This window comes from Artibeus jamaicensis, unplaced genomic scaffold, assembly GCF_021234435.1.
Source record: "Artibeus jamaicensis isolate MK-2021 breed Jamaican fruit bat unplaced genomic scaffold, CSHL_Jam_final scaffold_1964, whole genome shotgun sequence".
Classification (NCBI taxonomy): domain Eukaryota; kingdom Metazoa; phylum Chordata; class Mammalia; order Chiroptera; family Phyllostomidae; genus Artibeus; species Artibeus jamaicensis.
Window position 1 is genome coordinate 32,245,548 of NW_026522030.1, and position 26,929 is coordinate 32,272,476.

General features: G+C 43.1%; 1 protein-coding gene and 1 pseudogene across 8 annotated transcripts; one reads left to right on the forward strand and one right to left on the reverse strand.

Moving 5' to 3' along the window:
• Positions 1-444: 444 nt before the first annotated feature.
• On the reverse strand, positions 445-25,552 carry GCNT1 (glucosaminyl (N-acetyl) transferase 1). 8 transcript variants are annotated; one of them, XM_053656403.1, is made up of 5 exons: positions 25,234-25,552; positions 23,685-23,803; positions 22,533-22,626; positions 6,687-6,857; positions 445-5,311 (listed from the first exon to the last, which is right to left on the reverse strand). In XM_053656403.1, exon 5 carries the CDS (start codon positions 5,168-5,170, stop codon positions 3,884-3,886), a length of 1,287 nt encoding a protein of 428 aa, XP_053512378.1. In that variant the 5' UTR covers positions 5,171-5,311; positions 6,687-6,857; positions 22,533-22,626; positions 23,685-23,803; positions 25,234-25,552; the 3' UTR covers positions 445-3,883. The 8 variants fall into 8 exon arrangements, 7 of the variants coding, with proteins under 7 accessions (XP_053512378.1, XP_037005003.2, XP_037005011.2 ...); XM_037149108.2 differs by lacking the exon at positions 25,234-25,552 and adding an exon at positions 25,016-25,163; XM_037149116.2 differs by lacking the exons at positions 23,685-23,803; positions 25,234-25,552 and adding an exon at positions 25,016-25,163.
• Positions 8,603-10,673, forward strand: LOC119052101 (peroxisomal membrane protein 11A-like; annotated as a pseudogene).
• Positions 25,553-26,929: the final 1,377 nt, after the last annotated feature.

Sequence of the window (26,929 nt, forward strand, 5' to 3'; positions counted from 1 at the left end):
TGCTTTCTCCTAAATCACACCCCTTGTCTAAGTCTTTTTGAATAATCTGCCCTTGCCACATCCTCTTCCTATCCGACATTTCTGAGAATTAATGTTATTCTTTTAATCAGTACTCGCACACAACACTACATCAACTGCTAAATTTAATATTTGAGGGCTGGTAGCTAGCAAAAAAGAAAGAATGATTTGTGGATAGAAGGCATTGGTTTTGGAATAGCTGTTTTTTTTTTAATTTATTTTTTTATTGATTATGCCATTACAGTTGTTCTGTTCCCCCCTTCATTCCCCTCCACCCTACCCCCCCATCCCCACCATTACCCCCCCTTTAGTTTATGACCATGTGTCTCAAGTTCTTTAGATTCTATATTTCCCATACTATTCTTGCCCCCCCATCTATTTTCTATCTACTGTCTATGCTACTTATTTTCTGTACCTTCTCCCCCCTTCTCCTCCTCCCACTCCCCTGTTGCTAACCCTCCTTGAGGTCTTCATTTCTATGTTTCCACTCCTGATCCAGCTGTCCTTTTAGTTTGCTTTTAATGGTGGTATATGACAAGTTCCAAATGCATTCAGTCATGTTCACATTCAAAAGAGTAAAATGTGCTTGGCTGGTGTGGCTCAGTGGATTGAGTGCTGGCCTACAAACCAAAAGGTTGCTGGTTCAATTCCACATCAGGACACATGCCTGGGCTGTGGGCCAAGTCCCCAGTTGGGGATGTGCAAGAGGCAACTGATTGATGTTTCTCTCCTTTTTCCTCCCTTCCTTCCCTTCTCTCTAAAAATAAATAAGGTCTTTAAAAAAAAAAAGTAAAACTTAAGAATAACCACACTTACCATAAAACAGTGTTAGCTTTATTTTATAGTTAATTAATAAAACGAGAAATGATTTTTATTTTCCCAAGCAACTGGAAACTCTAGTTCAATTGATCCCACAAATACCATAAACTAAAAGCATGGCTTTCCTCTCCTCAAGTAACTACAAAAGAAAACCCATTTATGTTATTTTACTTAAGTGAATTATTCTTGATAAATGACAGCAATACATGTTTAGAGACCAATGATGCTTCACATGCACACGGTCAAGCGGCTGTTTCCCGTGGTCTCGGAGGAACCTAGGTCACTGCCTATAGTAGAAACACTTTTGTTAAGTTGTCCATAATAAGTAATAGTAAATCTTTTTGCAGTACTTCATTAACTAGAATAATCTTTCCATTACACAAAACAGCAGTTTATATATGTTTAAGGATTTATTTGTGCATGATTTTTAATCATTACCTACAAAAGATCTTAAATGAGAGCAAGAAAAAATTAGTGTTTAATAACTGACACATGAAAACTATTTAAATAATTTCTTTATCTTTCCCAAAGTACCCATGTTTTGCACCTTCTGAATATAGTATGGGCTTCCTTTTGGAACCAATTTTTTTGACTCTTCAAATCGCTTGTCCTGGGAATATATATTTCACTTGCTTTTTTAGGTTACCCTGAAAGGTCTAAAAGTAAGAGCCCTAATAAACAAATTCTATGTAATGCCTTTAGTAGTCACTAGCAGCGGGCTAATGTTCAGACACAACTCAACAGGTACCATTCTAGACAGATGAGGTTCCACGGTGACATAAAAGACGGGGAGTCCACAGTTCCAGTGTGGGGTTAGTGAAACAGACCCAAAAGTCCTAGTTTTATGTCTGGGGTGGAGGAAAATCCCTCAAAAGCTGCCAATTCACATGTAAATCAGACACAATCATACTATAATAATAAGAGTTCTGAGATATAAAACTTCGGGTATTTGTAAATTTAAAAAACGTTTCAATTTTGCTATATTAAAAATAATAATATTTAAAGCAAAAGGGGCATGATGTTAAAAAGCAGGACTCCAGGCAAGGGTTATATGGTGTCCTCTGTAGTATTGCTTTTAACTTTCCTATTAATTTGTGAATTTTTGAAATAAACATGAAAAAAATCCATAAAACAGGACATCATGAATGAAGCACAACTACAAGACGAAGACACAAAGTGTGTGTCACTGGATATCACTGGTTTTACAGTTACAAAGAAAACGCCTAAACGGCCCCAAAGGTAAAATCTTCCTGCCACTCGAGAAAGGACGAGACCTTTGATGCCCCTTCGAAGAACCGGCTGCATTAGACGGGAAGAGACAGAACACGGTACGGAACGCCCCCACTGATGTCCTCACGTGAGTTTTCAAAGCTACCGTATCCAATCATGCAAAACACAGCAACCCACTGACTTTCATGTTTACAAACGACAAAGCTTTACGGAAAACTATGAAACTTTCGTTCTGGAGGGTCAATATAACACACTTCTCCATAAAATAAAAATGTTTCCTAACTTTGAGGAATAAAATTATTTTCTCAGTTGAAGGCTTGGAAACTGTCTGACATTATGAATTTCTCATGTACTAGTGAAGTTGCTTTTCCTTTAAGAATAAAGTACCTGGTTTTGACTCTTGTTTAAAGCCTTAGCTAAACGATAAAATTTCACATTTCCTGTTAGAGCTTTGGCTGAACAGTATCAGCTTAGCCAAAGAGCAAGCATAACAGCAACCTCAAATTATCCAGTCTTTTGGTGAAAAAGTAGAGTAAAAGTCATATGCTGTGAATAATACCAATACTAAAATAATCTACCCCAGACCTAATGGTTCCTTTCGGATTCTCAGGCTTTGAAACGCAGCATGTAGAACAACAGAACACCTCTTTCTCCTGCGTTGGTTCTGAGAGAGAAGGACACTTAAAACCCAAGGGCTAAGGAGCAGCCAATAGGCAGGTAACACGAAGAAGCAAGGTCAAGGGAAGCCAGTGAAATGGACACCAGCCACACTAAGATGCAAGGCACTGGGAGGTTGGACACAGGCAAAGAGCACCAGCCTCAATTTCTGTGGATGGTGGCAATGGGTGGTTTGTAACACTCATCGCAGGCCTCAGATGGGGTCTGAATCTGACTCCTCCTCCTCCCCACTCCATGCCCGCACTTCACCGTTTCTGTCAGTTCCCTACACAAATTACTGTCCACCACATCATACAACAGAACTGAGGCAGTCCTGTGGGGCACTACAAAACCAGTTTTTATACGGTGTGACAGCAGGGTCTGGGAGATGGTGGGAGACAGACAAATATTTATAAAATTGAGTGTTACTCTGTAGAAACTTTAATAATAAACAAACATATCTTAACTCATTTAATAACCTAAGGCATTTCTAGTCATTGAAGATGATTCACAGAATCAACTAAACTACAAATCACCATTTTTTTGTTTTTAGAAACATGTGCACATTGGTAGAAACAAAAATTACTCAGAAGTATTTGTATCTGGTCAAGCCCATGTTTTCAAGTTCCCTGAGATGACCCACAGATACAACACACAGCATGATGTTGCAGCAGAAAGTCAACTATATTCACAAGAATCATTTACAGTAAAGTCAGACTTCTAATTCAACCATAGAACCTACAATATAAATTATATCCTTATGATTGGGTTTTGCTATAAATTTATTCAAATCAAGAAAACTGTCATATTTAAAGCTCTCAAAGTAATTTTGGCACAGGTTGAATCATATCATTTTGTTAAGTCCCTGAGCTCTGTAACAGGCTGGTTTTTGCATCTGGCCACCAGGGCCACCTCTCCCCACAAAGCCTCCCAACCTGCCCCTGGCCTGGCGTTAACTCTAAGTCAGCACCTAGTGCTGTAAGCTTTCTAAGCAACTGTGCTCTGCAGAGACACAGAGCTCCTCTGAGATGAAGAGCTGGAGGCCCCGCTCCAAAGAGCACCCCCTACAGCATTTCCGATGTTTATTAACAGGGCAGAGGACTCAGATGGGATACATCTCAGGCAGCACTCTATTTCTAAAATTGCAGGCAACCAATGGTCAGTGTTTCAACGTCTCCAGGGCTTTATGCCTTAGATGCTCATCTAAACACTGAATGGCAAAGAGGTCAATGTCCACATCAAACTTATTGGCAAACAAGTGGTGGGTGCGCAGTATCCAGTTCAAGTCACCTGCTCCGAAGACACACACGGAGCGCACATGGACACCGTGGCAGGGTGGATAAGGGGCGCCCTTGGAAACGTCGCCTTCAAAGTACTGCCACTTGACAAACCTAGCAATCGCCTGCATGTCGGACATGTCGTACTTATGGCTTAAGGGCAGTGAGCCTGGAACTTCAGGGATCCTCTGAAGAGTGGCCCAGAGATACTCATCTGGGCTGTATGTGTCTTTTGCCCACTCCATAAACTTTCGGATTTGTTCATTCTCTAGCACGTACTCCACATACTTCCTACTGACCACAAAGTAGGCGCTGCCCGAAAACAGAGGTGTTTCCAGAGGAGGGTGCGTTTTGTCAGTCCCTGTATTTGTCAGCTTTCCATTAATGACCGTATAATGTTTTTTCCACCTTTCTTTTTTATGGGGTGGCATTTTCTCTGTCTCTAGGTTGTTTTCTCCCATGAGCGACTTGAGTTTCCTAACAATTTCCAGGTTGGTTTTAATTGGAAAATCCATACCACAGAGATTTATCAAGTACTTCCAGTCTGCACTCATCCCGTAGAGGTCCTGCATACAGTTGAGGTCGGCCTGAACCCGACTCCATGACGCATACACCACGGTCTCCAGCCGACTGGCCACGAAGACATTACTGAAACAGGACGCGATACCAATCACTGCTGCCAAAAAGGAATCCTCCGATTTTCTGTCCACGTGAATGCAATAGAAATTCTGAGGCATGTAGATGGCCCTCAGGAGCCTGTCAAGCATTTCGATTTTGTGATGAACCACTATGGAATATGCTATTGGAAACTCTGCTTCTTCTTTACTAAGAGGTTCTACAATATATTTGCGCCTCTTGATGAAAGATGTACAATCGCTAGTCATGTTTATATAGTCATGAGTTGTCCACTGAGGGCGGTTTCTAAACTTCACAGTTAGAATCTCAAGCTTCACCTTTTCAATTTCATCTACATCACCCAGTAAAACCTTGGTGCAATTAATATTACTACCGGGATTGTCTCCGACCAGACCCAAATGTTCGATGCTCACAAACTCGGGCTTTTGATAAATTCTTAAAACAGAGAAGGTGACCAGAGAAAAAACAAGAAACAAGAAGTAGTATTTGGTGGGATAAGAAAAAAGTCTCCTTCTCAGCAACTTCTTCAGCATTTCAAACAACTGGGGACTCTCCTTTTTTAAGGGCAGTCTTCCACGCTTCCCGCAGCAAAGATGTTGCTTCTGTCCTGGCCTTGCAAGCTGTCAGTTTGCATTCATCAGAAGGGCAATGGCATCTTTACATGCAGACGTGCACTAAAAGAAACACAGAAAGGATGCCTATAAATACAGTTTCCATGACATCTTCTCAGGCTCAAAACTGTCCTTGTTACTATGAGGTCAGGTTTTTAAAAGAAAAACAAAGTGTGTCAAACAGAGGAAGAGGGGTAGTGTTACAGAGTTCCAATCTCTAGTATTAATGGCAAATGGTTTAAAACCAAAAACAACAACAAAAAACCCCTCAAGTATAAGGATATGCTAGAGTACCCTACAATAAACCTCTTACCTCTCAGGTATATGGAGGTGCAGAAACAGAGTTGCAGACCAGGCTATGGTCAGCGAACTCTCTATGGTGGGTGTTGACACCGGGCCAGTTCTAATTAGCACCACTCACCTGGAATCATTACCCCGCTGGGTTCCTCCTGGCAGATCCACAACTGCCCATCGGTTGACATCAACAGCCCCAAATATTTGAAGAGATCAGATTTATTTGGCTGTTCACCAATTTAAGATTGGGATGCACTTAGGGAGATGTTCAGAAATGGCTGTCACGTCTAAGAATCTTTATTTGTTTATTTTTTAAATCCTCGCCTGAGGATATGTTTATAGATTTTAGAGAGAGAGAGTAAGAGAGAGAGAGAGAGAGAGAAACATCGATACGAGAGAGAAACATGGATCAGCTTGCCTTCCATACACACCCCAACCGATGATCAAACCCGCAACTTAGGTATGTGCCCTGACCAGGAATCAAACCTATGATCTTTTGGTGTATGAGCTGATGCTCCAATCAAACCTACAATCTTTGGTGTATGAGATGATGCTAAGAATCTTTGAAGGAAAAGCGGCTGTTGAAGGAAGGGCTAGTCAATGGAATTCTCAAACTGAACCGGAAGGGCAATGGCTGAAAACAGGCCAGATCTGGGACTGTTTGGGGTTGGCCTCACGTAGTTCAGCTCCACACCAGGCATCACAGGAAGAAATGACCCGCCCAGCCTTCCTTGCATTTCTCACATTGGTTATAACAGGTTATAATAATTAAGACATGTGGAAAAAACGACGTTTGTGTATAAATTGTAATTTATGACAGAATTTATGTCTCTATTCAAATTCCAGGAACCCAATTTACTTTTATTACATAACATGTTTACAAATAGTCAGATCTTGTTTTATTTTCAAAAATCAATCTTATAATCTGGCAATTTGTTCCATAACTAAGAAGTGCTACTGTTCTAACAAAGAAAGCCAAATACCATCAATTGTCTCTATACCAGATTTATAAGATTTAAAGCATATTTTAACATAAGAATTACCACTAGAACTTTTAAATATTTGATTAGGAAGTGAATTGTGAATATTTATACAAATAAAAATAAATAGTTGATGATTATTAGTATAATGTGACAAAAAGTACCTAATTTTTTTTTTTTTGCCATTTAAAGTTAAGGAACATCTGGCTTGTTTGGTTACTCGATTCCAGGTGACATCCTGCGCCCCTGGCAGAGTGGCTCTCACGCCGTCAGGTCTCCTAATTTCCCCAGGCATCCAGCCGTGGTGTTATGTCCCATGAGGCTTTCAAAAAAATCTGTGAAATGAAAAGGGAAAAGTATGAAGGGATGTAACGCCCACGTAAATATACACACACTCAGAAAGCATGCTGATGAACTAATCCTACGTATGCACTTTTCCCCCCTCAAAATTGTGGCTGATTAATTCTCTCTTTTAACATTTCCTTCTCTGCAGTCTTACTTATTTTTCTAATGCTACGTTTATGGATGGCTAAAGGTCTGAAGGCTCCCTGCAATTTAGTTCAACATCTTTCAAAGAAAACTCTAGTAGCCTGTCCCAAAGTGCGTGCCAAGGACTGGTTTCATGGTCCAGTGATTGCAGAGTCTACTATATCTTATTCCCACAGTGGAGATGCCCATGCTCACTGGCTCATTAAAGACAACCCTGCAAAAGAAGTAGCTGCTTATCGCATCTTCTTCTAACTGTCTAGTCCACCACCCCACTCCAAACCTCTACTAGAAAGCAAACACAGGGAACTTTTGGCTAAATACTTAACCATCTCAACCATTAAAACATCAGGTTCCTAAAGAAAATTATGCCTTCGAGCAATTTCTGCTCCTTACTGGCTCGAGGAATTTGAAGAAATTTCTGTCTAGTCATTAAGGGACCAAGACTTAAGTGACCTCACACAGCAAAGAATATAGTTTAGAAAATTAACTCAGGGAAGTCAATAGACGAACAGGCAGCAACAACAATAAGCCTTTGGTAGAACAGGGGGAGAGGTGTGATTTTCAGAGTTGCCACATTATAAAATGTGTACTTTCGACAACAACAACAAAAAAATTACAAGGCACAAAAAGAAGTATGAAACTCTGGCCCAAATACAGGGGAAAAAAAGCAGTCAATAAAAACGGTCCCAAGGAAGCCCAGCATCTGACAGATGAAACACTTTAAGTCAGCTACTATAAATACGTTCAAAGAACTAAAAAAACGAAAAGAAAGTATGAGAATAATATTTGGCCAAATCGAAATTTTCAACAAAGAGGTAGAAATTATAAAAAAGAACAACAGAAATCTGGAATTGCGAGTGCAATGACTGAATTGAAAAAAACTGACCAGAGGGGCTCAAGAGTGGGTTTGAACTGACAAAAGAAAAACACAAGTGGAACTGAGGAAGGACTGAGTCACAGTACTCAGTGAGAAGAACAAAAAAAAAAAAAAGAAAAAATATTTAAGAAAAATGAGCAAAGCCTCAAAGACCTATGAGATACCATTAACTGAACAAAAGTTGCAGCTGATCTGAGAGATACAAAGTCTTTTCTTAAATATTTTAACATGTATCAAGTGCATGGGTTAAGCAATAACATCCAAGCTAGTCATGACCTTAAACTTATGCACTCAATATATGTAACAGTATTTAAGAAAAGACTTTGTCTGTATCTCTCAGATTGGCCATGACCTCCACAGGGTTAACATATCAATAAATGCATAATGGGGATAGCCAAAAGAGAGGGTTGTGGCAGAGATGGATGGTGGAGAGGGCTCACACACAGCATGGTGGGGCAGAAAAGTACTTAAATAAGGGCTGAAATCTTCCCAGATTTGATTTTAAAAAATTAATCTGCACATCCAAAACATTCAGTAAGCTCCAAGTATGCAAAATGGTATAATCACTTTGGCAGACAGTTTGGCGGTTTCTTACAAATCTAAACATATGCTAACCATTCAACCTAGCAATCATGTTCCTAGGTGTTTACCCAAATTGAAAACATATGTCCACACAAAAACGTGCATGTGAATGTTTATGGAAGCTTACGCATAATGGCCAAAAATTGGAAGAAATCAAGATGTCCTTCAGTAGGTGAATGGAAAAACAAACTGGTATATTCGTAATATGGAATATTACTCAATGATAAAAAAAGAAATGCACTACCAAACCAAGTCTTTTAGACATGGAGGAAACTTAACTTGAAAAACCTACATACTGTACGATTCCAACTATATGATATTATGGAAAAGGAAAAACTGCAGAGACAATAAAAAGATCAATGTGTGCCAGAGGTTTGAGGAAAGCAAGGGACAAAGGAATAGGTAGAAAACACGGCTCTTTTTAGGGCAGTAAAACTATTTTATATGACGCTATAATGGTAGCTACATGATGTTTATTATTTGTCAAAACCCAGGGCTGTAGCACATAAAGAATGACCCCTCTTAACTATAATTAATTAATGATAATATATCAATATTGTTTCATCAAATGTGTGATGGGGTATATGGGAACGCTATAACTTCTGTGCAATTTTTCTGTAAACTTAAAACTTCTCTAAAAAAAATAAAAATTTAAAAAGCTAATCAACACACTTAAGAAGCCCAATGACTTTCAAGGACAATAAACTCAAAGAAATTAATATCTAGATACTTCACAGTTAAACTGTTGAAAGACAGACTAAAAAAGAATCTTCAAAATGACAAAAGTGATTATACAAGGGGTCCTGAAAATTATCAATAGCTTCAGATCAGAAACAATGGAGATCAGAAGGTAGTAGATAACATATTCAGAAAGATAAGTATCCAGAATATATAAAGAATTCTTACAATTCAACAACAAAACTGAAAATAACCGAACTGTGGCACTGGTGGGGATTTTAAAACAAGACAAGTACAAGAACTATAGAAGTACTCTCCTAAACAGATTGTTTAAGAATCTGAGTACAGAGGACAGCCCCGGCTGGTGTGGTTCAGTGACTTGAGCACTGGCCTGTGAACCAAAAAGTCACCTGTTTAATTTCCAGTCAGTGCCCATGCCTGGGTTGCAGGCCAGGTCCTCAATTGGGGGTGTGCAAGAGGCAACTGATGGATGTTTCCTTCCCACTCTCCCTTCCTTCCCCTCTCTCTGAATATAAATAAATAAAATCCATTTTAAAAAAACAATGTGAGTACAGGTGGCCTCAGGTGACCTTCCTGTGGGACCAGCTATGCCTGTGAGGACTCTCAGCTGAGCCCAAAGCAACACTTGGTCATGGTCTGGGCACCACCAGGGCCTTCATCCACTTCACCAGGCAGACCCGGGGCTGGAGCTGGCTCATCAGAGCCACTCAATACACATACATGTTGCTTAGATATTTGTTAGAGCCTAAAGCTGACAAAGAGAAGAGGGCAATGAAGCTGAAGAAACTGGAGTCTAGTGTGAGCACTGGTCATAAATGGTTCAGACTAGGAAATGTGGTTCACACCATACAGGCCACTCAGTAGAACATTTATGCCACAGATCTGGTTCCCCACTTATGCCTGACATTTGCCACCCTGAGCCATATGGTTCATTGCATCTCTGACACTGTTCTCTAGAGGAGTGTAGGGCTCACCTCTGGCATTAATAAAAAGAAATGGCTCAGGTGAGCCACACACCATTATGACTACTCTCTCCTGCTGAGCCCGGTCAAGGACCTGTACAAACTCTCCCTGCAGATAGACAGGGCGAAGAGGGAGAAGTCACCATCCCAGGATCCTCTGGGGTACAGCGTGGCTGTACAAACTCTCCCTGCAGATAGACAGGGCAAAGAGGGAGAAGTCACCATCCCAGGATCCTCTGGGGTACAGCGTGGCTGATAAGGAAACAGAACGGCTCCAATTTTTTCTCCTGTTCTTATTCCAATTTTTTGAAAAAGCATCCTCCCTTGCTCCTAGACATGGCAAAGAACCTCTGTGATATCCTGAATCCTCTGGACCAGTTAGGGAATCTGGCAGTCCAATTCTGGCATCACTGGACTTGGAGGTCTTGTGTCCTCAAGCAGGCACCGTCACCGTGGCTTGGCCTCACATGAAGCCGAAGGCCCAGGGAGGCAGTTTCAGGCTGAAGACCTGTACCTCCTGCTGGAAAGGACATTTGAATTAAGCAAAGACCATGCCATACTGCGCTTCAAGACTTGTGCATGAGAGCTTTTCATAGCCTGATATGTGAGCAGAGGTCAGGCCAAGAATGGAGAAGGGGAGGGGTAAAGATTTATATATGTTTTTTTAGAGTGCTGGGGTGACTTCTGAAGTTCTGAGTATTTTCTCTTCATCTAACATTCGTTGAGCCTCTCCTGCTACACACAGTGGGAACTTAGTGTTTGCTGAATGAGTAAAAGTTGAAGGCAAAAAATTTTAAAAGGCCCAAACTCACAGGCAAACATGAATATACAATAACTTTTGGGCTCTGTGCCTCACTGCCTTTGCACAACCACAGCAGGTCTATTCCCAGCCCCCAGATCTGGGAGAGGCCCTTCCTCCACAGGTCCTGATGCCTGGGCAGGGGCTGGAGCAACTGGGTTTACATCCTCTTCAACTGACACCTCTGCATTCCTGTCCATCCTCCACCTGGAGGGAGGATCAGAAACACGTTAGGCACCTTCGAGATATAAGAACCTTTAGGCAGTGCAGTGACTAAGCAAAACAGCAGAAGCAGATAGAACCTGAAGTACAAATAATGTGCAAGGTCACCACGGGCTCCTGTAGGTAGCCTGTGAAAGAGAAGGAAACTGACGTTTAAAAAAGCAGAGGCCAGAGCTACGTCCCTCCGATTCTCAGTCCAGCCTTCCTTCGGTGGTACTCCACTGCGCTCCGGGTGGAGTGGGAGTGGGAGGCGCTCCAGAATCCTGTGCATAGAGCCTTTTTGAGAACCTGTGTTGGTCAGCAGTTTCTGTTTTCTACAAAAATTAAAGCTATATTTAGGCTTATCAGCTAGGTTGTTTTATTTAAAGCCATATGACAATTTAGGCATATGTACATTAATTTTCATCAAAATTTATGTAGTTTTGATGAATGACATGAATACTCTGCATGTAGGAGGGTTGCAAGTTTCTGTGGTAAGTCGGACTTCACATGCGTAGGAGGGTGGGGAGGCGGCTGAGTAGAGGCCACTTGGTCACACGCCGACTTCCCACCTTGGGTGTTGGAGTCTTGTGAGTACAGATCCTCTAACTCGAGGGAAGTGGGGTTGAGAAACAGGAGGCCAATGTCAGCCTTACCAGTAAAGCCATCTCATTTCTCTGAGTGGAAATGAAAAAAGAACTGTGCACTACATAATTTTCCCATGCATGTGATGGAGCTTCTTAAAAAGTAGACTCAGGTGCCTGGTTCTTTATTTTTAAAGTGATCAATCAAGATATGGGATTTGAAAAAGAACATTCAGGGAATTTTAAGAGGAATGAGATACCCTGCCCCCCAGGAATGTGCCCTTCCCTCACCTTGCCCTTCCCTCTCTTCTGCTTCTGCCCCCAGGTGCGCAACTCCTAATCTCTCATAGTGATCTGGCCTAACCGGTGTGGCTCAGTGGGTTGGGCATTGCTCCACAAACCTAAAAGTCATTGGTTTGATTCCCGGTCAGGGCATATGACTGGGTTGCAGGGCCACGTCCCCAGTTGGGGGTATGCAGGAGGCAACCAATCAATGTTCCTCTCATACATCACTGCTTCTCTCCCTCCCTTTTCCCCTCCTTTTCCTGGCTCTAAAAATAAGCAAATTAAATCTTTAAAAATAATTAGTGACATGATAGCAAACATTGAAAAATTCAATAGAAGCATTAAAAATAAAGTTGAAGAAAATTCTCACGGAGTTCAGCAAATAAGCCAACTGGTTGTGCAGCAAAAGCAATTTTAAAAAGAAGAGTGAGTAAGAGATAATCATAGAGAATATTTGCCACGCATGTTCCTTAACCCGAATGACCTCCTTCCCCATTATATTATGGCACTATGCCTTTTTCTCAATATGTGAAACAAAAAAAATGAATAGATTTCTAGGCACTGAGGAAACAAGGACAAGACTCCAGAAAAGACATCAGAAGAGTGAGGACAAGCATGGGCCACACCCCGCCAGTGACTGAAATGCACATCTATAATAAAGAGGTCCCTGCAAAGCTCTGTGCAGAAGCAACAGCAGCAGGGGCCTGGCTCCGGGGCCCACTCTGCTTTCCCCTGGGATGGCCCCTCGTTCATAAAGTGAATTTTGCTTATAATAATAAAAATGTTCAGACCAGCCCCAGAAGGGAGAAATCAGGAAGAACTGGGACACTTTTCTGGAAATCTCCTTTGCAAATGCAAGGGAACCAGTGAGTACACCAAAGCCCACATAGACTAGACTTGATTTATTGCTTATGCTCTGAGTGCCTTTTCCTTGCCCACTCCTTACACACACACACACACACACACACACGCACACTCACTAAGTGTCTGAGACCAATGCTCTTTCTTTAAATACCCAGTGATCACTTGGAAGGGTGAAGAAGACCCAATAACTGGTCTGAGTTACTCATTTTCTTCAAAACCTAGAGGGAATGCATTAATGGAACCAAAAAACAAAAGGAGGAAATGGGATGGAGGCACCAGCAGCACCAGACACGACCCATGAGAATGAACTCGCACAGGCCCTCTCCTTCCCAGAGCCATCTATCTCTGCTCCTGTCACGTTGTCTGTGTCCCTCGGCCATCCGGGTGGGGCCTGCGGCAGAAGGAGCAGGCTGAAGAAGACACTGGCTCCAACTCAGCACTGAGGCAAAGGTGGCCATGAGGAAGTGCAGGGCTGGAGCAGCTGCAATCAACAGGATTCTACGGTTGCGCATCCTTAAAACTTAGTATTTGTGCTTTCCACAGCAAAAAAATAAGTCACACTAATCCCATTAGTACCAATGCTTTCTCAGTGCCCTCCATCCAAATTTTCTTTAACGTAAAATTTAGTGCTAGAAATATATATGGATTTGCCCATACAAGTTTTATACACTCCCTTGAAAGTTAAAGAGAGCCATAATTGTACCAAAATATCAGAGTAAGTGTGGTGTACCCATACAATGGACTATTACTTAGCTCTAGAAAGGAATAAAATGCTGATGCATGCTGTAACATGAATAACCGAAGGCATTATGCCAAGTGAAATAAGCCAGTCGCAAAAACACAAATACTGTGTGCTTTTATTCCTCTGAGGTGACTAGAGTAATCAATTCATAGAAAAAGAATGCATAATAGAGGTTACTGGGGGGTGGAGGAGGAGAAGCTATTGTTTAATGGGTATGAGAATTTCGGTTTAAGATGATAAAATGCACCAGAAAGGGAGAGTGGTAATACTTGCACAAGACTGTGTATATTCTTAGTGCCACCAAAATTTTCCCTCACTCCATCAGAGACATAGTTTTAGCCTCGAGGGCTATTTTTTAAATTCTCTTGTTATAATTTTATAAAGACGTAGTTGGCTTACAACTTTACACTAGATACCTTCAGAGTTGGTGAGTACAGTTAGACAAACAATGCTGCTTAGAAGAGGCTTTTAAAATTAATTTAAGACAGGATACACACACACACAGGTTGTCTGAAAACAAAACAAAACAAAATAAGAAGGAGAGGGACCTCTTTGCGTTTAGTGTCATAAAAATTTGTAGCTAAACAATGATCATCTGTCTGGTTTCCTCTCAAAAACACATAAGTTTCTTCCTGTGAGAAAGAGCTCTTACGGTCCTGTAATAAGTCCTCTAAAGGCAGTAGAGTTCATTTGCAGAGGCTGACCTTGATAAACCGAAACAGAAATTTATCTATTTATACACACGCAAAAAGTTTTTTTAAAGATATCTTCCATGTCACTACCACTGCATGCCAAAAATGATTATAAAGATCTCACCGCTCCCTTCAAAATTCCAGATGGAGGAGCAATACGTTTTTCTTTCCTTTCTGTAAAATTTTAATCTAATACTAGGACGTTTATAATACAGCATAGAGCACCATAGTTTTATGCAAACAGAATGTCACTTATGAAAGGTATGTTAAAGTTCATTGTGTCCTTTCTCAATTTTGAAGATAGGGACACTAGGGCCCAGAGGTTACGTGGCTGGCAAGGCTGTGAGTCAAGGACAATTCTTTAGCAGAGAAGACCTTCCTCACTCGATTGGTAGTGATTAAAAACCTGTAAAGCACGAGCACAGTGACTCACACACAACAGCTGCTCAAGGAGCAGGAGTTACCGTCATCACCTCTCCTTTCAGCACCTGATTCTACATTACCGTCTCTGTGAACAAATCCATGCATTCGGTGGGCAAACTCCCAGTAGCGGGGGTCCAGTCTTCTTACCCTCCCCCACCTACTCACACTGCTCCCTGGGCCCAGCAGAGGCTTATTCAATGGAAAGTCCAAATATTTCAGAATGCACTCCCTTGCTCCCCCCAAATGTAGGGAAGTATCTTGGGTACTTTTTTCAAAAATGTGCCTTCAAGCTCATAGGCTTTTCTAGACAAAGACACTAAAGTACAATACTTAAATGCTTCCAATTACAGTGTGTCAGGGCCTGTACCATGAATTCAGAGCACTCTGTGCTGTGTCTTAAAAGATATCTATACAGAATCCTGAAATGACTGCCTCCTACTGGGTGGCTCTCATCCTCTGTGATTGACCTTACCTTTCCTAACCTTTCTGTATTTGGTCCCCACCTGTGCACGAGAGGGACTGGATTCAATTAGGAGATTCCCCAACTCCTGAGTGACAAACCACGTTGCCATTACTCAGCAGAAGGGTGATGGGCAGGGACAGGGGAGGCGGGATGTCAGAGTGGAGGATGGTGGGGGAGTCCTGCTACCAGACAAAATACGAATCAGACTGTACTTGCACGAGTCTGTGGGGAGGTTCAGAGCGGGTCTCCAGGAGAGGTGCCGCTTTCACATGTGAATTATTTTGAGCAGAATCCGAAGCTGCCACAGGCTCCCGAGAAACTCTTACTTCTCCTTTAAAGAATTTAAATTAGGGGACTTGGCCATACTAAGAATTGCCACCAGGGATGATATTTGATGACCCATCTACAGGGCCAGACAAATAACTGGTTAGTGAGCACCTGTTCTTCTCCCCCCTCTCTAGAGCTCCCAGGTGGCCCGCCCCATCCCTGGCTCAGAACGCCATCCGCTCACCTCGTTTCCCCTACTGTCTCTGAATCTCGTATGTGTGCGAGGTCTCCACGTGTGCAAGTTTCCCATATGTACATATGCGATTAAATGTGCCCGTGTTCCCTCGCTAATCAGTCTTTTACTTGATTATTAAACCAGCAGGAAGAACCCAGAAGGGCTGAGGAACATGTCTTCTTCCCTAACATCTGAAAACTTAGTCTTTTCTAACATTGACATTTTTAAAAATTATTTAATTAATTTATTTTTTAGAGAGGGGGAAAGGAAGGAGAAAGAGACGGAGAGAAACATCAATGTGTGGTTGCCTCTCATGTGTCCCCCACTGGGGACCTGGCCTGCAACCCAGGCATGTGCCCTGACTGGGAATTGAACCGGCGACCCTTTGCTTCACAGGCCCATGCTCAATCCACTGAGCTACACCAGCCAGGGCTACATTGATATTTTTTAATTAATAGGCCTTTAATGCACAGATATAATGTGGTCATTCCTGCAATGGTGTTGCTTTTTTTTTTTAAATATCCTTAAATGTCGATATTAAATTGATGGTGCCTTTATAATCAAAGTTATCTCAGAATTAAGGAAATCGTTAATATTGGTAGTCAGCATATACTTTGCCAAGCATTTTACATACATTTCTCTTTAATTTGCACAATCCCGTGAATAGCTATTTTTATTCTCATTTAGCAGTAAGGACACTGAGGCTTTCAGCTGCTTTGAAAATGGTCATTTCCTCCAGTTTACCAGCAAGAAAGAAGTGGGGTGGGGTTCAACCCAGGGGACAGAAGAGCCTGGGCAGTCGCACTTTCTGGCCAAGAACAACACTGGACCAAGTTGTAAACACCTCTGAATTATACCTCACCTGACCCCCTAACCTTTCAAGGAGCCTCAGAACCTTCCAAATCTTCCCCAGCATCTGAATGGGACAAACTCTCCTCCTGAAGGCTTCGCCCTGAGGTGCAGCCAACGCCTTCACCCCTCAAAGAGCCGTCTGTGATCTGAGCTCTCAGTGTTACCTTTCAGAAGTTTCACGTGAACGGCGAAGTCTTACATTTTCATTTTATCTAAATTCTATTAAAGCATACTTGTTGAATTTAAAATAACTGCCAGAGCCAAGAATGAAGGAATTCTCCCGGTCGTGACATGAAAAAAGATTCCGGAGATAAAACAGCATTCAGAGATGAGCCGCGTTTCAGTCTGTACAGATTAAAGCAAAACAAGCCTCCAAAAGATTGTAAATATGCGCACTGGAAAAAGTTGAGAAGCACAGACCCTAAACTATTGAGCGAGCATCTTTTTATTTGGGTGCTGGGCAAAGGCAGGTTTTATTCAAATGTTTTCACAGTGTTTTAAAACTTAATTTTCAATTAAAAGTTGAATTTTTAATTTGCACCTCAGGAATTCTTTTTAATTGCAAATCGGGATACAATGGTCCCCATGTTCCGAAGTGAGCTCCAGTGAAATACCTTTGCAAAGCATTAAAGGTAATTTGCAAACAAACAGAAAGCCATTTACAGCCCCGGCCAGGAGCAGGGCCAGGAGCAGGGCCGCTCACACTTGTGCTCAGATTTAACAGCAGCAGGGGTGCAGGTTCCTATTTTGCTTTTTCCGTTCGACACATATCAAAGTGTCATCATTTTTTTATGCCACAATTAATTTGTGCTTCATGGTTGGATACCAAAGGTATTTCCAAATATATTTTTATGAATATGAGCTGTAAACACTTTTGAATACACTCACAGCTTTGTTTGCCTCAGGCTTTTTAAAGGATTGCCTGGAATTCCCAAAAGAGGGGTTCTTGGATCAAAGCATATAAATTTCTAGGCTCTTGATTGCCTTCCAAATGTTTGCGTGCCATTTTCTCTACATTTAGTATATAATTATCTTAATTATGTACTATGTATTTATATACCATATAATTATTTTTATCAATATGGCAACAGTAAAATTGTAAATCACCGAGGTTTCATTCCTTGTTTTTTTGATTACTAGTGGCTCGGTATTTTCGGTTCATTGTGATCACGGGTAAGAAGAGGAAGGTTTGTTGGCCGTGATTTCAGTTCTGGAGCCAGACAGCCAGGTCAAAAGTGGCCACCACTGTCCACGAACTCAGACCTCTCTGCAAGCTTCAGCTTCTTCACTGGCTAAAAAATTAATTAATTTTAAGTGATTTAATTAGGATAGGGATCATACATACCCTAGTTTTCATAAAGAATAAGCGCGTCAACCTGTAACATGCTCACACTGTAAGCGACACATAAGGAGCCCAAAGGAACATTAGGAATTTATTCATCATTATTGTTTACATTCTTTTCTTGTCTGGACTTTGTCCAAATCTTTTGTTTTAAAGATTTTAGTTTATTTATTTTTAGAGAGAGGGGAAGAGAAGGAGAAAAGGAGAGAAACTTCGATTGGTTGCTTCTTGCAGGTCCCCACCCGGGGACTTGATGTGCAATCCAGGCATATGCCTTGACTGGGAATCAAACTGGCAACTCTCAGTTCACAGACCAGTGCTCGATCTATGGAACCACACCAGGCAGTGCTCAAATCTGTTTTTTTTTTTTTTAAAGATTTTTATTTATTTATTTTTAGAGAGGGGAAGAGAGGGAGAAAGAGAGAGAAACATCAGTGTGTGGTTGCCTCTCATGCGGCCCCCACTGGGGACCTGGCATGTGCCCTGGGAATCGAACCTGCAACCCTTTGGTTCACAGCCCGCATTCAATCCACTGAGCTATGCAAGCCAGGGCTCAAATCTTTAATTCATGTCTAAATGTGACTTTTTCAGAACCCCAAAATGAGAAACCGTATTTCAGTTTACTAACAAATACCTGTGTACACACGATGTGATTCCACATTAAGCACCTATTACACAAAACGGAATCCTAGGCTCTCAAGGGGGAAAAACAGTCATAAGTAATGCATCTCCCAAGTGTCAAGGAATCCACACCATGGTTATTTGCTGAGCCTTCTGGGGAAAATTATAGGCTTGGTCAATATAATTAAAAATTATTTTCAGAACAATGCCTCCATTGTAAAGCAGAAAGGAACTCTGGAGAGCATCTAGTCCTGCCAGAAGCAGCATTGGGGGCAGTCACCGGGTCACGGGGGTGGGGTGGATTCTGTGATCCAATATTAAGAGAAGTGTGGTCATAAAGAAAAACAGAATTCTGCACTCATAGGTCTCTTATTTCTTAGCCTTTCAGACAATAATACTACTGAGACTAAAGACAAGGACATGGTATTCAGCACTTGATTTGATCAAGAAAATAGTTTAGAGAGAGGAGAGTATTACCAGACCATAAAGGAACTTCATCTAGTCCCTGGGACCCCTCTCCTCTTTACCTCAAAAGGAAGCCACTGCCCAGGGTGGGTACAAATGGCTCTTTGAAGGGTCAGCAATGAGTGAAAGGCTGATGCTAACCAGACCCTGAAACGTCACCCTATCAGAATGTGTCCTTTCACAGTGCACTGTATCACCTCGACTTAATTCTCATTTTTCCCTGGGGGCAAATGAGAATTATTTGGTGGGGGTAGGGCTGTTGGGAGGGCTGCCCAAAGAACCCCAGGCAAGAACTGACACCCCTTTGGGGTCAACACCCATAAAATATTTCTTCCCTTTTTCCCACTCCCTCTTTCAATACAGATGAAATTTCATAACCAGAAAAAAAGGGGGGGGGGCGGAATACCCATATGGGTCAAATATAAAATCTAATGTATTTGTTAAATATTTACACTTTATTTTTAACCCCTCTCCCCAAAAAAATGGTATTATTGACCATGATCAATCTACCTTGTAAGACTGACTTTGCCCTGTTCCAAAAATCACATCCCACCATCAAGCCCTGGCCCCTTTCCTAATGGGTCCAATCTGACACAGAAGACAATCGCCAAAGTGGTCAGAAATGCCTGTGGGTAGCAAACAAGCACTTACTTTGAAGGCACTCACTTCAATTCCCACTCATTTTTTCAAATCCTATATTTTTAACAGCAATGTCTCCTACTTTCAGGGAATTCAAAAGTCCTTTGATGAAAAGGCAATCAAAACAACATTGTTAGGTTGTCTATAAGGTGCTTTTAAAATACTTCCGCATACCTAGTAAGACATGCGTTGGGTTTCATCCACACGCTGGGGGCTGGGAGGCTAAGAGCCCCAACCGGGAGCACATTCCTGGGACAGCCACACTCCAGAGGCAGCTACTACCTACATGTGCTTCAGGCACTTTCACTGCGAACCAGAGGTTCTGTTCAATGAGCAGGGGTATTATAACTGGATCTTCCCTAGGTGATTTTAACGACTTTGATTAGCTGTTGTGCTAATAACATGTGAGAAAACAGTGAAGGAAGAAGAGATCAGGCATTGCATCTGTGTGGATGGGTCAGGGACATTCTGGAGGCATATTCTGAACTTATATCAAAAGAACAAGTCTGTCAAGTCCAATAGCCTGGGAAGGTGTCCCAGGTACACACTTGGGCACAGCTGCTGATTCCAGAAAATTCATGTTTATCTGACTCCAACCCAATGGTCAGCTGACTCCTGCAACTAGAATGGTGACATGTGCACCTTCCGTGAACCCTGGGTGGGAGATACAGCCAGAGCTGCTGGGCACAGTCGGCCTGAGACTTACTTTACTTGCCCAGAGAACTGCTGCCCTTGCCAACCTGTTTCCCAAAAGACCCAAACTGGCTCGTACTGGTTCACAGGCAACAGCACTGAGGTGGCTAATGGATAAAAGCTGAGAAAGCACATGACCTATGTTTGTGACTTAAAGCATTTATTCACCTGTCGGAAAACAAAGGACGGACCATGTGATTTACGGAAATTTCCTTTTTTAAAGAGGCTTATTTAAAAGAAGTTTAACATACACATTCAAAAGAAACCACACACACACACACTATATTCATTACTTTTCAGAGTGTGAGCACTTATTTTTACTCCAGTAGCAACTGTATTTTCGACTGCATGAAGTACAGGAGTGTATTACGGGGAAGAGGCAGTTAAAACTGCCTCTTCAAGTTACACGGGAAGCAAGTTCTCAAATTTTCATAGCTATAATGTATCTATAGAATGTACTTTGACTCAAAAAATTTAAAGATAACCTTGCAAAATTTTTAGTACAAACAATAAGCATTAAGGAAGTACCCTTAATGAATGAATATTTCTTTAAATGTTACTTGTCCTACTATACTAATAAGTTATGTGCATTACAAAACAAAAAGATGGGAGAAAGGAAATGAACTTAACAGTTTAATCACTTGTGGCACAAAACTTCTTCCTCACCACATATTGTTAATGTTTGTAATAAAAGCAGCATATGAGACACGCTTCATTAGATATGCTTCATTATTTTTAAAAACTCTTTGTAGTTAACTTCAAGCCTGCTACTAAGCTCTATGCCCTGTAGCCTGATGTTTCAAGCAGACCGACAGCCGAGCACTCTTCTCTCTCTACTACCTAAACCTCGATCCTTAGTTTTCAATCTATCTCCCAAGCATACAAAGCTCTGTGGTAAATTCGGATGGGAAGTTTCAATTGCCTGTCCTTGCAAATTAGTCAGTAGGTGTTAATTTTTATAAATTAACAAACAGATTCAAAACTCTTCAATACTCTTCACTCAAAAGATGGCAATAGATCACTCTGTTCCCAAGTTTTTGACGGTTTTTTAAAAGAGTTTTGATAAATCACAAATGCACCGTATTTCTTGGCAACATGTTCACTTTGCTATGAAAACATTCTCAAACTGCCTTTCCACAGCATACACTTCTTTCAGAAAGCAGTCACTCTCCCTCATTGTGGTAACTTCACATTTTATTGGAGGGGTCCTTTCTCCAATGTATCTGTGACTACCGACAGGCACAGCAAAAACTAGAAAAAGGCAGCAAATTTGGGAACCTCTTTTTATTAGTAAAAAATGCTGATACCTGTAAACTCCACTCCACTACTCTTGGGTACTGCCCACAAGAGAAACAGGGGTGCTCTGGAGGGTATAACAAATGGCCATGTGTCCTCCCCAAGCATCACGAAGGACCGGACACTTTCTACCACCTGAAGCAGCAATTCTCATGTCGTGACCTACATCCCAAAGGGCGACTGTTGAATCCAGCTCGCCTGGCTGTATGGAGAGGGCTGAGAAAGAATCAGTATCCTCAGTGCACCTGCAACCCACGCAGGAACAAGTCTAAATATGACAGATGAGAGACACTCTGATGTAAAGCCTTTATAAAATTAAAGGAATTCGACGATGCCCTGTACTTTTCAAACTGTAATACTCCACAGTGTGCTTACCGGCCAGGTGAGGGCCCCAGCTGGGCAAGGAATTTCCATCTCTCTACGTCACGAAATCCCATTCACATTACAGGACACAGGACTAAGGAGGCACCACTGGCAATAGTCTTCATTTACTGATTCCTTCCATTCTTAAATGCTTGCAAAATTACAAATAGAAAGTCTTGTACTTTCTTCCAACATTCCAAAAGAGTTTCATTCACATCCTGCTTTGGATGCCCATGTACTTGATTCACAGTGACCTCAATCTTACTTTCACACACAGCTGGCATACACAGTGAGTGAACTCCGAGTAACAAGCTAAAGCTCGCAGGGCAGAATGGCTCTGGCGGGACTCAGGGCCACTCCCCTGGGAGTGGTTCTAACCTTGGCTGAACACTAAAGCTTTCAAGTACCAGTACCTGAGTCCCCCTAACAGAGACAGGATAGCATTGGTCTGGACCTTGGCTTGAATGGCAGAAATTTTAAAAACTCCTAATGCGTAGCCAACATTGAGAACCTGGACTTGCAATCCTGTGGTGAGGAGGAAGTCTGAAAATGCCCTTCCCTTCCAGGAGCCTCACCTTCTGGGGGCTTGGACATACGTCAGAGGAGTAAGCTCTCAGTTGAACATTACCGCCTTTAGTCTTCAAGGGCAAGGTGACAGGTAGGAAACAACTGTAGAAAAGATGGTGAGAGGCTATTTTGGGTGTGTAGGGCTGAGCTTTTTTACAACACTTCTGGACACCAATGTGTATCCAGCCATCCAGTTCAATTCTGTCACTGCCGACCCAGAGTTGGCACGGACCCCTGATTAAGGCGTCAGTCACACAAGGCTGCCCCCCTTCAGATGTCAACAGCGAGTGGGTGCTCATTGCCCTCTCGTGGCTAGAAAAATGTGCTGTAGCACAGCTAGGACTCCTGAAAACACTTTACTTACTAATCCCAGTTTACTGGAAAGGATAAAATTCAGGAACAACCAAACAGAAGGGCTATATGGGGCACCTTATGGGGAAAGGAGCACAGGCTTCCGTGCCCTCTTGTGGCGCACCACACTCTCAGCCTTTGAGGTGTCACAGACCCAGAAGCTCTGCAAGTATGACTACTCAAGAGTTTTTACAACCCAATGTCTAGACATCGCCTCCACTTTCCAGAGGTCGGTGTGCAGGGCTGAAAGGTCCAACCCTCTTATCTGATGTCCAACCCCATCCTGAGGCTACCTTGGGGCCTGCCCCAACCCCCAAGTTATCTCATTATGGTAAACTCAGATGCTCCTGGCCAGGGCCAGGCTGAGGGAAGGGCAGGGAGCTGGCAGATAACCTTCCAACCCTCACCATAAATAGAAAAAAAACCTTATCATTATCCACCCATAAAACTTTGTGAAAGTAGGAGAGTTAGCTATTTCTAAGACCTCAAAGTTTCCCCAAATTACCATCTTGAAGGCTTGCTTGCATAAAATTCATTGACCAATAACCAGATATCCACGGAGCTTTTCCTTCTTGCCCAAACTGAAATCTGTTACCAAAGCCTCTAGCAACGGGGCGGGGGGGGGGGGGGGGGGCTTGTCTGGAACTGTCTGGGCTCCTAGCAGGTAATTTACACTGATCTTTGAAAACCATTCACCCCTCCACTCCACTCTATAAAACAAACCTGCCTTTCAGAACAGCTCTGAAAGGGGGGCAGAATGCCCAGAGGAGGGGACCAGTCCCTGACCGAGTCTCTTGCCTATCACTCACCGAATTCAGGCCACAAATAGCTGTGGCCGTGTTCTCATCTCCAGACACCATCGCTTTCTCTCAACACCGTATAACCTCCCAATTCACTTGTACTATTCTGGAAATGAAGACTCTCCTCCCTATGGAAAGAAGTAACAATGCAAAAAGTGCTCAGGATGCCACGTGACTACAAAACTTACCCCACCAGGGCAGCCCATTAGGTTCGGCCAGGGTCTGCAGGCAACCTCATCCACCATGAAAGATGAGACGTGTGTGGCAGGCAAGTGTGCCTATATTTTGCTCTGCATCTAAGAGATAAAGTGCTACATGGGGAGGAAAAGTGCTCTGAGCGAGAGCTAACACCTCAAAAGCTAATGACCAAAAGCTGAAAGAATTGGAATCAGAAATTGGGTGCCAAAAAAACAGAGAGAAGAGAGGAAGGCAGGAAGATAGGAAGTGAGAGAGAGAAAGAAAGAGAGAGAGAGAGGAAGGAAGGAAGGAAGGAAGGAAGGAAGGAAGGAAGGAAGGAAGGAAGGAAGGAAGGAAGGAAGGAAGGAAGGAAGGAAGGAAGGAAGGAAGGAAGGAAGGAAGGAAGGAGAAAGGAAAGAGGAACCTGTGGAGAGAGCAGACTGTGTTTGAGTCACCTGATCGCCTGTTCCCGTAACAGACCAAGCTGTGCTGGTTTCCTAGCCTTGCGCGTGAAGGACAGGGAGGAAGCAGGAAGACTGGGAGAAGGCTAAGGACTTCTGAGGTCCCCCACCCCCACCTCTACCCCAACTAGCGTCTCTTTTCCGTCGGTTACAGTCGCCCAGAGTGAGTCACCTGTCAACCTGACGTCGGCTTGTTCATCAGTAAAAGGGGGGTAAAGTTTTTTCGCAGGGCTATGGTTAGGATTAAATGGAGTTAAAGCCGCTGGCGCCCAGGGGGCCGCAGTGAGTAACTGCTCGCTAGTAGCCTACCCACGCCCACAGCTAACTTCTCCGGTTTCTAAGCTCACACTCCCCTTGCGAACCAGGGTTAAAGGGGCCAGAAGAAGTGGCCTGAGGATGAAACTGGGCACCAGGGTGTTGGCCCCCGCCACCACTGATCGGACTAAGAGTAGGACCACAGGGGAGTGCCCTGCGCCATCCCCAGCCCCCAGCGCACATGCTTGCAGCGGGTTCCCACCGCGCGCCCTCTCTTCCTGCCCCAACTCCGCTTCCTCTACCCGGGCAGAGCCCACCCCATTCTCGGCGGAGGCACCCTGGCTGCGAGCCCACTACTCCTCCCATCCTTTCCATCCCTCCCACCCACCCCCAGCCCCTCCTGCGCCCGCCGGCGGCGGAACGGCAAGTCGGTAGGGAGTTGGTTACCTGCAGCGAGAGTCTGGCGCTGGGGGCGCAGGAGAATACAGCACAGCGTGGAGCTCCAGAGAAGCCACACGGCGTCGGCCCTCTCCGGGCACGGGCTCCGGGGCTCTGCCCGGAGATCCAAGAGTCCTGGTACCTCAACCCCAGCCTCCCGGACCCCACCAGCGCGCCACGCCCCCGGGGACGCCCCCAGGCCCGCCCACTCCGGCCGCACGGCCTACCTCGGTGCGAGAGCTGGGCCGGGGCTCCGGGCTCCCGGTTGGGTCAGCGCGCGCCTGGGGCCGTCGTGTCTTCCCGGAGGAGTGGCGTCTCTGCTTCCTCGGGTTCGCCTCGTTCGTTCTCCGAAGGGCTGAAGGACGGGGCGGGTGAGTGGGGTCTTTCTCAAAATTTTATGACCCCTTCCTCGGAGGCAGGAAACGCGAGTTCTGCCTTTTCGGATTTTGAAAATGAAAATGTTTTATAACACAGAAGAAAAAAATGATGCCAAGGTTCTTTATATCATATGAAGTTCAGAGATGACCATGTGTTTCCTGCCCCCGACCCCTGATGAATCTCACTGACTAAATGTAGCATTTGAAAGCTCATTACTTTCGTCCTGACCCCGGTGGCTCGGTTGGTTGGCCAGGGTCCCCGTGGGGTGAGTGCGTGACGCGACCAATCAGTTCTCTCTCACGTGTTTCTCTCCCACTTTCTCTCCCTTCCTTCCCTCTCTCTATAAATAAATAAATAAATATATATGTGCAAATAAAAAACATTACGTTATTCTATAAATATATATATGAATAAAAACGTTATGTTAATGCGTATTTTCACATAAGAACTAAGATTAAGTATGGAACAAGCCACAGTGTCATGCAAAGTAGTAAACACCTGTCTCCCGCCCTTACAGCACACAGTATCGGGACATTTATAAAAGCTGACAATCTCCTTTGTAGCAAGAGTAATGTTGTGTATTTGTCTTCTTCCGTTGGATTTGTTACCTCTGGTAAGGCAAAACAGGTTCTTATTCATCTCTGTATCATTTGTTAATGTAACCTACCTGTACTGAATGAAGGCACATACGCCGTGCCCGCCTGCCGTGTTCTGCTGGTCTGCAGGGCCGAGACCCTGTGAGCAGGTGCATTTTCCTGTAAATGGGAGCTTACTTGCTGACCATCATTCTGACAAAAGAAAGTCATTGCTCTAGGCATGCAGAGGCTGGGCTGGCCTGGAGGACATCACTGAGTCTCTGAGGCTCACCCTCCTGGACTTTGGACTTGATGAGGTTAAATGGTGTGGATGGGCAGGGGCCGGTGTTCTTAGGTCCCTGCAGAGCAGAGGTTGACAGCGCCACCTAAGCAGAGCTAATGATAAGTGGAGCTAATGAAATATAGCTGGGGGAAGATAACTCTTGCCTCTCTCCCAAGGAGATTCCTCCTCCAATGACAATCTTGGAACATCTTGCTTTAATGTTATTTAGGAAAGTAATCTTATAATATATTATGTGGAGGACCTAGGACTAAGGGAATACATGCATTCCTTTTAAACTGTGGTTTTTATTTTTTATCCTGGAAACAAAAGTGTGAACCCAAAATACCTTCTGTAAATATACACAGAATTCTCATTTCAGCCCGAACAACAAAAAATAAAAGTAATTGCAATTTGTTTTCTCCATCTATTGCTAATCCAGATGACTGTTTTTACAAAGGGACATAATGACATACTAAAATTCGTTAAGTAAAGACATTAGGAAGTCAAGTATGTTGCAAAAGCCCTCATAACGCATTACAGAATCACATTCACGAGTTTTATTAATTCACTGTTTGAAACTAAGCCTTTCACTTCTTTCCACTAGACTAACTATACTTCCTCCATTCTCACTTGACCGGTTTTTTTCTTACTGGTCTAACTTACACCAAGGATATTTTAAGTTTATTT

What these genes read in the sequence shown, in the direction of transcription:
- GCNT1 (XM_037149117.2), bottom strand. Translation starts at nt 5,170, where the DNA reads ATGCTGAAGAAGTTGCTGAGAAGGAGACTTTTTTCTTATCCCACCAAA.